The sequence below is a fragment of the Micromys minutus genome (assembly GCF_963924665.1).
Source record: "Micromys minutus genome assembly, chromosome: 10".
Taxonomy (NCBI): domain Eukaryota; kingdom Metazoa; phylum Chordata; class Mammalia; order Rodentia; family Muridae; genus Micromys; species Micromys minutus.
The window spans coordinates 35728163-35745057 of record NC_137979.1 but is presented as its reverse complement, the minus strand read 5'-3'; the positions used below and the strand labels follow the sequence as shown (position 1 = coordinate 35745057).

General features: G+C 40.1%; 1 protein-coding gene across 7 annotated transcripts in view; it reads right to left on the bottom strand.

Moving 5' to 3' along the window:
• The window catches only part of BCAS3 (BCAS3 microtubule associated cell migration factor), a 435283-nt gene that overhangs the window by 260010 nt on the left and 158378 nt on the right, over positions 1-16895 (bottom strand). For 5 of the 7 annotated variants that reach the window (XM_080924182.1, XM_080924186.1, XM_080924185.1 and 2 more), the window contains 2 exons: positions 8167-8211; positions 200-324 (listed from right to left, as the gene is read on the bottom strand). In XM_080924182.1, coding sequence (XP_080780308.1) covers positions 200-324; positions 8167-8211 — 170 coding nt within the window. The remainder of the gene's footprint in view (positions 1-199; positions 325-8166; positions 8212-16895) is intronic. The other 2 variants (XM_080924184.1, XM_080924187.1) reach the window with 1 other exon arrangement.

Sequence of the window (16895 nt, the reverse complement as noted above, 5' to 3'; positions counted from 1 at the left end):
ATTTGTGTGAGAAAATAGTTTTAATTCTTTGAGAGACTTGACAAGTGAAAGCCACTAGTATTAATTTATTTTATTAGTTTTTATCTTTGTAAAACCTATAGGCTATTAGTTATAAAAATTATCCTAGAGAAGCTTCTAGCACCATGTCCTCAGTGGTAAAATGCTGCATGGCAAATCTGAGCATCAGTAAACCACATACCTTTCTCCCGTTTCAGACCAGCATTGTTTGCAAACCACGACCTGGAGGTCCCAAACACTGCAGCCACGCAAAACTCGCCGCCCATCGATTTGCTTGGAGAAATTTGTGGAGGTGGTTTAACTTTGCTTAAAAAGGAAATAGACATTTAGAAATTACCATGTGAATCCTCAGACAGACTTCCAAATCATGAAAGATTTTTCTCAAAATTAAGTTCTAAGGCACAGTCATGCATATCCCTCAAAGATTGACTGACCAGTGATATGAGATGACTCCAAGGGGTAAAGTTTACATGATACCAAAGTTAAGAACCGTACATCCCAGCTACATGAGAGCCCAGGCAAGAGGGAGACATTTTGTGCCTAGGTTCCAGTGCTAGCCTAGGCAACAAAGTAAGACAGTGTACCAGCAAAATAAGACAAATTCTTTTGCACAAGGTGCTGGTTTCAGAATTAGTCAATGCTTTCAGATGGCTAACACTTCACTGCATATTTAAAGATGGAGGAAAAGAAGGGGCAGACACACCTCCAGCATGAAAAGTTCATTCTGACATCAAGACAAGAGACTACCCAAGTAGTACACAGAGAGGGCATGCATGACAGGGCTATGGCTCGCAATGAAGACTTGGTGGCGCTTGAAGCTCCGTTGCTGCAGTGTCAGCACTATACAAGTTCTAATGCAGTGACCTCCTGCGATGAGTCAGCCACAGCCTGGCTGTCATTTCTTTTCTTTCTGGATTCGTGATTTAACTATTTCGTTCATTGAAAAGACTAAGACAGAGTCAAATACCGACAGCTTATCAAAGGTAAATCTGTTCTCTCTTTGCTGTGGCGGAGGACAGACATGCTAACTGAGGTTGCTGCAAGTAACTTCTCCACATGCTCTCATATCCTTGGTGTTCTACTTTCGAGATGTCATCTTCTGTCAAATCTTGGATTTTTATTCTCTTGTGGATTACCAAATTTCTCAAAGCTAAACAGAAATTATACAACCACCTTCCATAGATTGTCTAATTCCTAGCCCAGAAAAATGACCTCACTGGCGAGAAGGTAGGCCTGGATTTATACCATGAAGGTAGTTCTCTGAGGCTTGGCTCTACAGTGAGCCAGTGTGCCTTCCTTCATCTTCTTATGTTTTACTAGATGTGTTGGAATGGAAAGGCTAGTTTCTGGAGTCAAGAAGAAGCCTGAAAAGGAATGTCCCACGCTGCTGTTCTTTAGTTATGACGTTGTTAGTTAAGTCCCTTCCCACTCAGAGCTCAGACAACTAGAATGCATGATATAAAAGGGAATGCCTACTGTGTAGTTAAGGACTGTATTTGTTCTCACAGCATGATCTTTGAACAATACAACCACTGAGAATTTCTCAGATACTTGAGCAAATACTGACCAGGTCCCATTCCAGATGTCATGAAGCAAGACATGCAATTTCTATAATTACAAATATAATTTTCTGAGAACCCTCCTTGACCCCTTGTGTGTTAAGGTTAGAAAAAGCAAGCCAGGTTCCCGCCTCTCAGGTAGTAAAACTCAATATACATCCCACATACAGCTAACAGGCCTCCCTGTTTTTCAGATAGTGTTTTCGTAATGCCTGTCTCCTGCAACACCTGAGATACCCTCCAGCACTCCTGGAGTCCAGTGTTGACACTTGTGTGTGTGGGCATGTGTGAGTGCGTGGGTACACTGTAACAGATGCTGCCCCGATTAGCCCATTTGAACCATAGCCACAGGGGTACACACTGTAGCATATAAAAAGTCCACTTCTTTCACCCACTATTAATACCCACTAAACACAGCATCCCCACAAGATCCAGAGAAAAAGTAAAAACCACTTGTGGTTGGACTCACAGAGAAGAAAAGACATTGCATCCATCTTTGAAGAACAAATTCTGAGACGCCATGGGTGTGGTCCCACAATTCCTCTTCTACATAGCTGTTTTGCTAGAGTAACCCGGCAGACAGGCAATTGCATACGTGCCCTCCTCTGATATCTCGATCACTAATCTTCTGGCTGCACTTCTGTGAATTACCTTAAGAGTGTGCGCTGCCTCTAACACTTCTCATCCCATCACTGAATTACTAACACTGAATTGACAAGCTCCTATGACTGTCATCTGTGACATACCCCTGGCCACTGTAGCCCTTAGTGTCTTCCAGGGCTAGGGAGAGAGAACCAATTGGAATTTTTAATTTATTTTTAATATTGTGTATAAAGGTGTATGTACATTTGTACCTACATGTGTGGACACCAAAAGTCAACATCAGGACTTTTCTTCTGTTGCTCCTGACAATATTGCTGGTGTTGTTGATGTCGCCACCGTCATCATCATCGAGTCATCATCGTCGAGACAGATCTCTCACTGAGCCCAAAGTCAAACAACTAAACAGTGGACTAGCCAGATGTAGAGATCCACATACTTGCCTCGCCTTCTACTCAACTCCCATCCCCAAACTGGAATTACAGATATTTGATACCATTCTTTGCTTTATACGAGTGCTGGGAATCTGAATTCTGGTCTTATTGCTTGCACTAAATCCCCAGCCTCCACTAAAGAGTATCTTAGCAGAGTGTCTGCAGTTTTGGAACTACAGCATCAGGCACCAGTGATGCTATGGTGTATGAGCAAGCACACTAGAGACAAGTTCAAATTTGCAAATCACTCTATGATATTTGGTTTGGGATGGTGTTATTTAACCATGTAATAATATCAAGTATTTATTCCTTTTCTTGAGAAAAATTACTATAGTTCTTCTAAAGTACTTAAATAAAAAAGATTTATTTATGTATGTAAGTACACTATTACTGTCTTCCAACATGCCAGGTGAGGGCATCAGATCCTATTACAGATGGTTGTGAGTCCCCATGTGGTTGCTGGGATTGAACTCAGGACCTCTGGAAGAGTAGTCAGTGTTCTTAACTGCTGAGCCATCTCTCCAGCCCCTCTAAGGTACTTAAACAGACTCAAAAATAAAGACCAGCTTTCTAACAGAATCGTGAGAAGTAGAAAAATTATTGGGCATCAATGCATCCTTCAGAACATTCTATACATTTCGAATCTTATATTCCACAAAGCCTGGCAACAGCAAGTTTTAATTTACTTCCATAGGCTTCACATCATTCCATTTTGAAAGCAGCAATACAGTGTCATTTTATACAAACTTATACGTGCTATGAAAAAAGGTATTTTATGATAAAATTATGTTGAATTTATGAACAACCCCTATAACTTTATTTGCATATTTCATCATTTATCCTTTATCCACTGATAAGGCACTAAACAATCTCAGGACTTAAGATGTCAAGTTGAATGAGGATCTTTTTTCTGCACGCATCCCATGCTGCAGTGTGGAGCACGCGAGGAAGCATACTGGAGGGCCCTCATTCCTATCAAGTCATTTCCACCCTCATTCTACATCTGGCATGGTTTTGTCACTTATGCAAAACAGAAACATAAAAAAAGTCTTCTAGAGAAATAGAAAGATAATGTAATAAAAAAGATTGCTACTTGGAAAACATTTCTGATGTGATCTACTCAAAAGTTAGAAACTCTGGGTTTGTTTGTTCTTAATCTTAATTTAAAAAAATATGTGTAAGAATGCCAAAGTTCTTCTCCTGTCTGCATATGAACCCTTCTACAACCACACAGAGCATTTCTATCACAAAATAAGCTTCTATGGCCAAAATATTAAACCACAGAAAGACAATATGTAAGTAACAGGACAATGAGACCCTGCCCTGTAAGGGACACAGCAGTACAGACTACTGGCCTGACCCACGCAGCAAAGTCTGTAACATGAACTTCCTTTTGTGTTAGCTCTTTCTCCTCAGTGAGGGGTAACAGCACACCCCAGTAGAAAACACTGGACTCTTGTGTGTGTACAACGAACTTCTCTTAATTTACTTAACCTTATACACTTATCATATTGAAACACAATGATATTAAATACTACTTTCATTTTAATTGTTGCACAGAAATTAAACTGGATTGATTAGCTGGATTCCTTCATGAGTTTAAAGAAACATAGAGCAGAATACGGAATGCATGCTGACACAAGACATGTGGGAGAACACAGCACACAGACAGTCCCTCAGACAACATCCTTACTAGTGTCTCCTGCCTCTTTACTACATCCAATGAAAAGATTAACTTTTCAGCAAAACATAAAAGAAAAAAAAAAAAAGAACACAACATTTGTCAGTCACAAATAAGTCATAAGATATCACATGCAGCAAGCCCTTCCTAAGAAATCCTAAGAAATCCAAGAGACAAACAGCACAAAGCACAAAGCAAACTAAACACAGTGGCAAATAAAAAGCAGGATTTAACTTTGTCACATCCTCTGAGAAAGGGCTGAAGAATGGGAACCAGCCTCCCCATCAGCTCACCAATATCTCCCAAATACTTGAAATCTCAAGATCCTCCATCACTACCTAGATAAAATTGAATTTCTCTTGCCTGCTCTACAATCAAATGCACATAAGAGTTAAAGAGAGAGTAAAAAAGAAAACACAAAACAAAACAAACGAACAAAAAAAAAAAAAAAAAACAGAAACAAAACCCTCACTTCTAAAGACACCTGCTTTATACTAAATAAAATGATTTCCACCTGGACAACTGTGCCCTGCACCACAAGGAGGGACCTAAGACTGCAGAAGAGGGTGGCACACACAGCTGCAAGGAAGCCCAAGGTACTGAGAGAGGGTCACATCCTAGCAGGATTTGAGACAGTCGCATTTCTCTTATTTTCAAAGACATAAGTAAACTGTCAGTATTTGAGTCTGAATGGTAACAAACACTAAAAACTTCAACAGATACAAAAAGGACGGAAAATCAGTTTTCTTTGTGAGCCTTATTAGTTTCCATGCGAATATAGAAATTTTCTCTAATTTTCCCCCTCAAATTAGACTTCAGATGCACATTAGAACTATGTTATTCAGTTAAAAACATTAATAATACACCCAAGTCTGCTTATGTTATGAAGTCATAGTTATTATTAAAGGTGTAAGAGAAATGAAAACGCAGCACGGAATAAGATCTCCCTTACACAAACATCACCTTTCAAAGAGTGAAGCTGTGAAATATCGTCAAAGAGCAAGCCCTACTGCTCAGCCAAGTACTCTCAGAGAATGGCTACCAAAACAGAACAAACTGACTACAATTCCCTACAGAAACACACAGGCCACTGATAGATAATGGTGACTTTGCTCCACATGCACAGGACTTCTGGAAAGCACTTTAGACACAGAGGCTAACACCTGGCACTACACACACTAACACAAATATTGTTAACATGGAAATTAAGATTCCATTTTAAGTGTCCCAACAAATTGAGGCAGAAGGACTTTCAAAATGTTTAGGCCAGCCTGGGCTGCATAGTAATTTCTAGGCCAGCATAGGCTACAGTATGGGATGAAATTTTTTCTCAAAAAAAATTTATTTTCCTATGGTCATTCAAAAATCAAATATTCTATATAAACATAGAAAGTCCTGGAAACTCCTAGGTTGGGTACTAGTGTCAAACATGGCCTATACCATTTAATTAATTACCAGCCTGCTGTGATCTCACAGGGGAAAATGCTACTTTAAAATGAACTCTTCTGAAACTGCATTTATTTAAAGACTTTGAAATGCCCTTTATGGAAGAATAAAGAATTAATGCAAACTGTGGTATATCAAAAGCAAAAACCTTAACTAGGTACAAATGTTGTAACGCAAAACTAATTTTTTAAAATTGTAAGAAATTTACATTTTAAAGGAAGCTGTAAAGATTTCATATTCATCCAACATATAAGCCTTGCCTTACGACTCAAAGTTCTATAAACAAACTTCCATAGCATAATGTTCTGCTCTGGACTGGTAAATAAAAACATTCTCTAGTCGAATGCTAAGTATCATGGAAAAACAGCAAGCACTGCAGAAACAAAGCAGCTCTCAGAAACAACATGGAAGAAGTTGTCAAATCTATATTCATTTTGCTGCCTTAATTTGAGGTTTCATTAAGATCTTAATGGAAAAAACATGCACCCTGGTAATGTAGCATTTGAAAGGAGGACCTTTCAGTACAGTGTAAGTGACTAAAAACGAGTTTCTTGTGAGCTAACGATGGCATCAAACAAACCACAAAGCAGTTCTCTGAAGGACAGGCAGTGATTTAAAAGTCCACCGTATTTCATAGATCCCCTTCTTTAATCTGGCTCTTTTAATCTTGTTTCAACCTCAAATCATTTCTGGTTGACAAGTGCTTTTGCTTAAATGTGAGGAACACATAAGCTGTTGGGGGAATGGACTTTTCTTATTTAACGTGCATTTGTTACTCCATCTTTAGCTGCATGTCTAAACTTCAATCTTTATTAACATGCTGAAACTCTTTGCTTTGTACTCAGAGTGAGGAATTTATCCTCAAATGGAATTTAATTCCACATTTACTACACAAAGACATTCAATAATATTTTGGATGTGCCATTTAAAATGCCCTATTCACTCTAAGCCAACAAAATCCATGTATCTTACTAGTTTTGAGAAGAAATCTGGTTTATAAAAAGCAAGATCAACTTTCAGAGGATTTGTCTCTGTATACTCTGAATTTGTTAAGGACAGTTGTTGATGCTCTCCCAATTATGATGCTGAACTATAAAGGTGAATATTTAATGGAGATTCATTTTCTACTAACTAGCCCTATGTGAAAAATGAAAACTACCATTCCCAGAACACAGGAACACTGAATGCATTCTGTGAAACAACAGTCAACTGTAAAAGACTGGTTGGTTGTGGAAACAGAATCTTACTACAGGCCTCAAGCTGGACTTGAACTTGCTGTCTTGCTGCCTCAGCCTCCCCCTGGGTGCTGCAATCACATGAATACAGCACATGCCCAGATAAAATACTGCTCAAAATATAACAGGGCACAATGAAGAAGACCAGATAGAAGTCCACATACCTTACATTTCTTAAAACTTCCTTTTGCCTCATATGTTTTTTAAAAAGATAAAGATATGTGGGCATGCTTGCACATGACTCTGATCACAGCACTCAGGAAGCAGGAGGACTCTGGTATATATAGCAGTTCTAGCTAGGCAAGACTATGTAATGAGACCCTGCCCAGAGGGAAAGCACATGATCTACTTTTAAGAACCATCTTTTCAGACAGGGTGTCTGCCCCAAGCTCTGGAAAAGTCAGTCCTCACAGGAGTTACTGTTTAATGAGTGGTTGCTATGAACACTGTCATTATGAACAGCAATGCATTTATATATTACATTTCATTTTATATATATATAAAGAAAACAGGAAACAAAGTTCAAGGTATCTGAGATCACAGTGCTCATAATCATAGAAGCTGATATGTAAGAGTACGACAGCTCTATTCTAGAACCCATTACTAAAGCATTTGATATCAGATGCTTAACCCATTCTAATTGGTATCTTCAAATGAAACTATGAAATACATTCTCTTTTCTATAGTTATCATGCCTTATGCTGACAAATCCGTCTAATATGGCTCAACAAACAGAATGTCATGAAAAAGTCTTTATCAAAATATGCATTCCTTTACCTTGCAGCTTCTTAAATACCTAATCTATTCGAACAGAATTCAACAGTCCTTTGTGATCAAATAAAATACAGTGGGACTTTGCCCTCAATATGTTTTCATTTAAAAACAAACTTCATAGTCTAGTACCAATCAGTATATGTAAAGAATTTCCTATTGAACACTCTTGACCAGCATGGTGAGAGAATTCTTCTGCCTTCTTTAAAAGAAAAACAAACAAAACAAATCTGATTTTTGTTTTGACTCACGTAAGACTAAAGGAACTGTTTTTTAAAGTTTTAAATATCAACATTCCTGTCTACTTGTCTGGTAACTTGGTGTATCTGTGATCAGGTCATGCAACTGAAAACAAACTATCAAACAGTTTTTCTGAGAGTACAGCAAATGAATTAGGCATGCGGGACTGAACGGGAACTCACCATGGAGCTTTTATGGAAAAACACCCCGCTCCAAAGAGATAAGGCCTTGGTAGAAAAGGGGGGAAAATGCACAAAAAATTAGAGAAAAGCTCATTCAACATGTAATACATATAGGAGTAAATAGTAAATACATGTACATTGCACTGTAATAGAGTATGATAAAAATAACGCAAATTAATAATTATTTGCAATTCTGCCACATAAGCTGTGATAGAACCAATAAGTATATGAGGTATAGAAACAAGGCCCTTAGTTTTCATACAAATGTAGGTTTGATTTTTTTTCTATTTCTCCCCCTTTTCTGGAACACACCCGCAGCACTTCTAATTTAAAATGACGTTCACGGCTGATACCCGTAGACACAAAGTACACAGGAAATGGAATAATCAGAGGAAGAACAAGTACTGTGTGCAACACTAAGTACCCAGTGTCGGCTACAGGCGACTGCACTGTGACAGGGCAATGTGCTCACCAGCTGCTGTCTCTCAGTCACACGTTTCAAGCTGCTTATCAGCAGTGAACTGAGCTGCTTGTTATTCTGTGGGTCACTAGCAAAAACCATGGAATAATTTCTAATTCTTGTCAAATTCCAGAAAATTAGTTCAAGAGCAGAGCCTCCTCTACCTGCCTGCAAGTGGCTATGGTGGACAACATGTTTGAACAACAAAATCAGAATTCAATGATACAAGTATTTCTGCTTAAAATTCCCAATTACTTAAGACATGCTAGGCATAAATAAGACTTGGTGACTTAATTATATTCATAAAAATGTTCCTATGGCATCTGACATTTGAAAGACACAAGAAGTTGAAAGGGAACACACATTTGTAAGCCATGGTTATTTCCTTTTTCAAAACTGGAGTCTGGAACATTAAGAAGAAACATAATCCTACTAATTAGCATTAATTTCCAAACAAACAGAGTACATTCCAGAACAAATTAAAAGTTGAGCAAAATGTTCTCATAACAGTGAATATGATTCTGAGATTCAAAATGCAAAGATGCAAAGACAGACTGAAAGACATGGGCAGTTACTGGAGAGGAGGAGACAGGAGAGTGAACCATGAGACCAGAGAAAGGTGGGGGGAAAGACAGGGAGAGGGGGAAGATGGAGAAGGAAAGAGAGCAAGAGGGAGAGAGAAGGAAGGGGGGAGCACACTAACCTACCAGCACTCTGGCAAGATTTAAAGGTTTACTTATAGACACTTAGTGCCTTTAATCACAGCACTCAGGAGGCAGAGGCAGGGAGAACTCTGTGAGGGCTCACTACAGAGTTACATAGAAAAACAAAACAAAACAACAAAGGTTTAGTTACTGCTGACTGAAGCGGGAAGATCAACAGTGTGGCCCTCCATGATTTTCCTATGTGACCCACAGAACATTAGCAGTTAGCTGAATAAAAACATCACCGAAAAACCAGGTGAATGAACATGGTTTGAAAGACAACTTACTATTTTCTCAGTGGTTCATGGACATACTGTTGGGTTTTTGCTACAGGGAAGGGTAAGTGTATTTTTTAACATCACAGATAAAGATAGGGAGGTGCTGAGTCAGCGAGTCATCAAATGCTACTGAAGGAAAAATTCTTACTAATTATATCAGCACTTGTGTCACAAGAGCTCTGTGCTTTGAGAGGCAGTTGAACTGTCTGCCAAGCATAGGGACCCCATGCATCAATGAGCAAAAACACAAGAGGGAAAAACCATTCCTAAATGCCAGAAATACCCTGGAAATGATGTGAACTTTGTTGGCAGACAGTACTCACCTTTCATTTCAACTATTATAAGAAGAACACCCCAAATGTTCTTAAGCTCTGAATGATTGTGGTAGAAATGCTGGCACCTAAAACAGCCCTGTGCTGCGCTCACTTGCAAGCACACTTCGGGACCTCGGGGCAGCCCTCCAGTTGGGCGCAAGTTTCAACATACTGCTAATCTGAATATTGACAAGCACACTGAATACCTGAATGTTCGCAGATACATTGCAAAGTAAAGAACTAGAAACTTTGAAAGTGTCTGCTCATTCCTCTACACCTCAAGACTTCTCCAAGCATAAAAACAACAAAAATAACAAACAAACATGGAACAAATCTATCTGTTCCCAACATTTAGAGTTTTATGTTTCCGATTTAACAGAAACATGCTTCATCCCAAAACGTGGTGAGTAAACTTCAAAACGAACAAACGACCCCCCTTGACTTCTTCCCGGGAACTCATGCCATGTTCCTAGTGTCCCCGCCGTGCACACTGACACTGAGTGAGCAGGCTTGTGGTCAGCAGCAGCACAGTCCTGCACGTAGACCTGGCATGCTTCTGACTCACATTTGCCTGCTCCTTGCCCAGTCTGGCAAACTGGACCAGTGCCACACATGTGAAAGATCTCCCAACTCTGCAGCACAGACTCACATCACCTCGGACGGAGGGCAGTGCCAGCTGCTCTTTTGAAATGCTGCCGCTTAATCTTTCTTCAGGAGCACAAGAATGAAAATATGAAGTCACCAAGTCCGGGTCCATGACCCAGCTGTCTTCACCTGTGATCCTCCTCACACTCCTGCCTCTGAAAGTCCACAGCTGTGGCTTCCACTGGAGTGCGTGGGAATGTTGGGTGGAGCAAAGACAGGCTGGATTCAGTTGTGGGCTCAGAGTACTTGAGATGGCTATGAAGGTCTGCAGTCACTATCAGTTTTTTCAGCCTTAACAATCCCACCACAGAAAACAGGTTCTATGTCATAAAAATGTTCCTGTGGGTCTGAATTCCAATCGACAAACATAAAGGAAAAATAACTAATAATGAATAAAAAACCAAGAAGCTGTTATTAAAGAATTATAATCCTTTAGAGACTAATATAAAATTACCTATTAATTCTCAAGAATATTCTCAGAGAATCTCACAAAATGGTAATGAACAGTACTTTAAAGAGAAGGACTGCTCAGTGGTGAGAGCACTTCCGTTCTTTCTGGAGACTCATTCAGTTGGCAGCACTCACAGTGGCTCACAGCGCTGTGCGGTGACTCAAGTTCCAAGGGCTCTCTCTCATTAGCACATACTGGTTCCAGTGATAAAAGGAAACTATTAAGATTTGACAAATAATTAACAAGCTCTAGCAGAGTCCTTGAGATAGTGGCTTTCTGTTTCCTAGGCTTGTTTCAAGTTTGTGAGCCTTCTGCCTCAACTTTCTGGGTCCAGGGACTGCACACACAGTATACTACCAGCCTGTCCAAGCCTGTTTGTCCCTCTCCAGAGCTAAGGCAGCAGCTGGAGTCTACAAGATGAATCTACACACATACTCCTCATGTTACTCTTTAGCTGACCAAGCAGGGGTCGCCTCTGTGTATCTTCTCTTCAGCAAATGATGTGACTAAATATTTCTTTTCTCTCTCAGTCCTGAAAATTAGCCACAACTTTTAATTTGTTCATTAATCGAATTTTAACTGCTCCCTAGCAGACAGCTCTATGGCACTGGTGGTTTTCAATCTGCAGATCTGTAGGACAAACTGAGGCTGAAACAGACTGACTAATTTGAGACATATTTGGCATGCCAATTTAAATTACAATCTCAAGATGTAAAAGATTTTCATTAGAAAAAAACATAGATAATGCTGAAGTTCTTCCATATGCAACAGAAGAGAGACTAGCATAGCATAAATAATGTCAAACTTCTGTCAACTGCTATGCCTGCTGACTTTCAATATGGTATACAGTAGACTTCTTTCAAATAAGAAATCCCTAGATTTACAGCAAAATGCAATAAACTATCATATGGTTTAAGTACTCTACTTATTTGGCACAAAAACTAGAAACTGAAACTATGGTAAATACATTACACATGTAGACAAAGTGCACACACTCAAATGAACACACACTCTACTATTTCATATCTAGAACCACACACGCAGAGCCTAATTAAACAAACTAATGGCTACAGAAGAGAATGACAGAAGGTAGCAGGTTTCCATGAACTATGCTATACAGGGGACTTTTGTCAACTCTTCTGATCTTACTTATCTGAACTTGGCCTGTAAGTTGGTCAAGGTGAACTGAGTTGAACTGAATTAAACTAAGAAATGGACTTTTTCATTTACTATATGAAAATATCATTTACTGTGAAAACAGGAATTAATGATAAACCTGTCTTACAAATATCCTCTTGAGGTGTTCAAGCTATTAAGTGCCTCAGTGTATGTGAGAAGCACATATCTGTTTACTACATGTGGCTCAGAGGGTTCAACAGTGGGTCAAGTGTACAGCAGGCTGAGAGAGCAAGAGCCTCCATCCACACACCAGAATTCGTGTCATATGAGAAAACTTAGAACTGGTAATAGTACAAGTGCAACAGGAAAAGCCATGGCTACAACAATGTTCATCCTATTTTGAGGTGCCCAGATACTCTCAGAGCAATGAATACATGTGAGGTGGGAGCAGAGACTAGATGGGTATGAACATATAAGTCATATTTCTGGCCACTTCCAACAGGTCCCAACCAGCTAAGAGTGAGGAATAACTTCATTATCATCTTGATAACCTTTGTTCCCATGAAACTGTTCAACCTCATTCTAGCAGTTTCTGTTCTCCTTTTGTGTCCACAAAATTCCCATATATTATCTTAGAATTAAAGATACAATGAAAAATGTGTTATTACTCAGCATTTAGACTGTTCTCATTTGATACAACTGAAACAAATGACTGTGAAAAGTTGCTCATATATTCTACCACAAAAACCTCATCTCCAAAACACAGTCTCCAATGCTGATTCCCATTCAGTGGAGAACCCTTCTTTCTCCGTCTCTCCCACGCTCACTCTCATCCTTCCTTACTTCCTTGTGCTGCACAGAACTGAACACAGAGCCTCACACATGCAAGGAAAACATGATTCCACTGAGCTAAAGGTTTTCTTCTTTATTTATCTCTATAAAAACATGACACTGTGATAAGGGGTTTTGCAGTCCTCCTGTATTAGACCAACAGAAAACGGACTCTGCCTACATGAGTAATCTCTGAAGCCAAATAATTCCCAGCATTTCCTTTGCCTTCATCCAAGCTCAGCATCAGAGCTAAGCAGCAGCTGTTGCCATCAGAGGCTGTCCTTCCTCCAAGAGATGCTTCAAGGTATTCAACAGGAAGGTGTAAATACAGCTGTCTTCTGCCATTTGTAGTTATACTGGCCTCATGTGTACAGAGGAGTAAGACAGATGGTCCCCAAGACTACAAAGGCTTTCAGGGACATAGATTTGCAAAAATAAAAGGGCAGATGTTAAGCGTGGTAAAGACCTATTTTGTACCCTGAAGAGTTAAGCTGGGGTTCAGATGTCAAACTTGGATGTCCTAGGAAATCTTCATAATTCTGCCTCTTTGTGGCTATCTTGTGTCTTACACAGAATACCAACACAAGACAAATGGCAGCTGCTCCAGGAAACAACTAGATAACATTACCAGGTTTACCTGAAAGTCAAAGCATTTAAAGTCAGCAATAGGTGAGCTCTGTATGTTCTTTTGAAATTATCCATGGGAACCACTCCTTGTTAGTTACATTTTAAAAGCACAAGGAAAGGCACGGGTAATTCAGCATTTTAGAAATGAAGAGACCTGCGAAAGAAAGACTCTGATTGCTTGTTGTATTGGTTATCTTCATGAGAAAAATCAAATTTCCCAGTAAATAAAACAAAATGGGGTAGAAATGATTAAGGGTAAATAGCTAGCTGCAGTGTTGAAGGTTAGTCACAGTTTGGAAAATGTTTCAATAAAATAAATAAATGTGGTCTTGTACAAACCAGCTGTATAAAATCTAAGTATAACTGTATCTGGCATTGACTTCAAAACAGCTTGTGACAAACTGAGCAACTGTATTCTCAGATTCTCTATTTATTGGTGGAGCTGGGACTGAACTGAGGTCTCACACACACTAAGCAAGACATCCAGGCTTTCCTCAGATCTGATCTAGGCTAGCTTTGAACCTATGATCCTCCTACTGAGATTAAGATTACAAGTCTGCACCACCAAGCCCAGAAAGAAAAATATATTCTTAAGAATCAAACATTAATCTTGACAAGGCAAAATACATATTTTAATGAATTCTTTTAATCTTAAGATAAAAATTAAAAATCACATTCAGAAAACTATCCATAAATAGGTAGCTGGCATGCAGTAAAACAATAAGAAAAATGACAGCAGCACTTTCTGAGTGTAGTCAACAAACACTTCAGAAGGTGGCATAAAAAGTCGCTACAAAGGAGACTAGGAGTGGCTTGGCCATTAAGAGAGCATGCAACCACCAGTTCCGTTCCAAGGACCCAAGTCAGACACTAACTCTAGCTCAGGATCTGATTCCACTGGCACCCATGCACACCAAATGCTCATGTACACACCCACACACATAAAAATACAGACAGTATTTCTAAAAAGTAGTTGTGATGAAGGCAGACGTTTGTAATATCAGAGCTCAGTACTGAGGGGGCAACATCCCAAGCTCAGGGCCAGTCTCATAATTAAAAAGACACTGTGAACAAAAATAAAAGAGAGACAGAGACAGAGATGAAGATAGGTGGGAAGGGGAGAGAAAAAGAAAATAAACAAGTATCTTCCATGAAAAACTTGCTCAGATATAAGCAGGTGTCCATCAGTCACTATGCCAGCTGTCAGGATCAGGAAATTAAGGGCAACCTGTGCTAACCCAGAGCTCTGCTACGGAAGTAAACTCTTATAATTATTAAAACAACAAATATAAATTCCTCTGAAAGCACACCCACCAGTGGTGCTCTGTACCCCATACACAGCCATAAACTGGAAGCAACCTAGATGCCCTCAACCAATGAAAGAATAAAAAATGGGTACATTTACACAATGAAATATCACTCAGCTATTAAAAACAATGACATCAGGAAATCAGCAGGCAAATAGACAGAACTAGAAAAGATCATCCTGAGTAAGGTAACCAAGACCAAGAAAGACAAACATGGTATGTGCTAAGTGGATACTCTGCATAAAGTACAAGATAGATAGTCATGCTACAATCCAAGACCCAAAGAAGCTAAGTAAAACAAGGAGGGCCCAAAAGAGGACGCTTGGACCTCACTAAGGAAAAATAGCATAGATCTAAGGAATGGGTGGGACAAGGGAACTGAGTAGGGGAGAAGATGGGGAGAAGAACAGGGGGATCAAGTAAGGGCAGAAAGGAAAAAGAAAATGCTGAGAGAAAACCCTTGAGGACCGAAACCTAGAACAAAGGAATCTCGCAGGACCTAGCTGGTGACCCAATGAGGTGACCATGGCTAAGAGGATATAGAATCTGAAATGGCCATCTCCTGTTATCAAGCAAGACTTCACATACCAACTGTAATGGCTATTCCTGGTTGTCAACTTGACTATATCTGGAATGAACTACAATCCAGAATTGAAAGGCTCACCTGTGATCCTGTTCTTGAGGCTGGAAGATGCAAGTTTCTGACCTGGATCTTGGCATGGAGATCTTGAGGCACAGTGGCTATGAATCCCAGATAATGAGATCTGAGTTTTGGGACAAAGTAACTCCCAGATCCAGGCATGATGGTACACACCTTTAGTCTGGGCCACACCTTCAAGGACATTGGAAGAAGGAAGACACTCTCTTCTTTGCCTGCCTGCCTTGTGGAATTGAGCAACTGCTTGATCCTAGGACTTCATTCACAGCTGCTGTTAACCATTATTAGGGAGTTGGACTACAGACTGTAAGTCATCAGCAAATTCCCTTACTATATAGGGACTACCCAGTTCTGTGACACCAACCCAACCACAAAACCTTTGACCCTGCCTACAAAATATGCAGGGGTAAAAAATGGCACAGATCTTGAGGGAAGGGTCAACCATTGACCAGCCCAGCTTAAGACCCATGCCATGAGAAGGAGCCCACCCCTAACACTATTAATGACACTCTGCCATACTTGTACATGGGAGCGTGACACGACTGTCATCAGAAAGGCTTCACCCAGCAATAGATAGAAACAGATGCAGAGACAAACATTAGGCAGAGCTTGGGGATTCCTGTGGAAGAGAGGGGTGGTGGGAAGGAGCCAGAGACATTAAAGACACTATAAGAAAACCTACAGAATCTAACCTGGGCCCTTGGGGGCCCTACAGAAACTGAACAACCAACTGGAGAGCATGACAGGATGGACCTAGGCCCTCGGCACATATGTAACAACTGTACAATTTGGTCTTCATATAGGTCTTCTAACAACATGAACAGGAGCTGTCTCTTACTCTGTTGCCTGCCTTTGGATCCTTTCCCCACCAGCTGGGCTGCCTTGTCTAGCTCCAATGGAAAAAGATGCACCTAGTCCTATGGCAACTTGATAGGACAGGGTAGGCTGATATACCTGGGGAAGTTTCTAAGGCAAAAGGGAGAAGGGGGAATGGAGGGAGGGAGAGGAGTGTCTTAATTAGGTTTCTATTGCTGTGAAAAGGCACCCTGGCCATGGCAACTCTTATAAAGGACAACATTTAACTGGGGTTTGGTAATAGGTTCAGAGGGTCAGTCCATTATCATCAAAGCAGGAGCATGGCAGAGTTCAGGCAGGCAGGCACTAGAGAAGCTGAGAGTTCTCCATCTTCATCTGAAGGCTAAGAGAAAACTGTCTCCCCTGCACTGGGTAGAGCTTCACAGCCCACCCACAGTGACACATTTCCTCAAGCAAGGCCAGTCCTACTACAAGGCCACACCTCTCAATAGTGCCACTGTCTGAAACAAACATATTCAA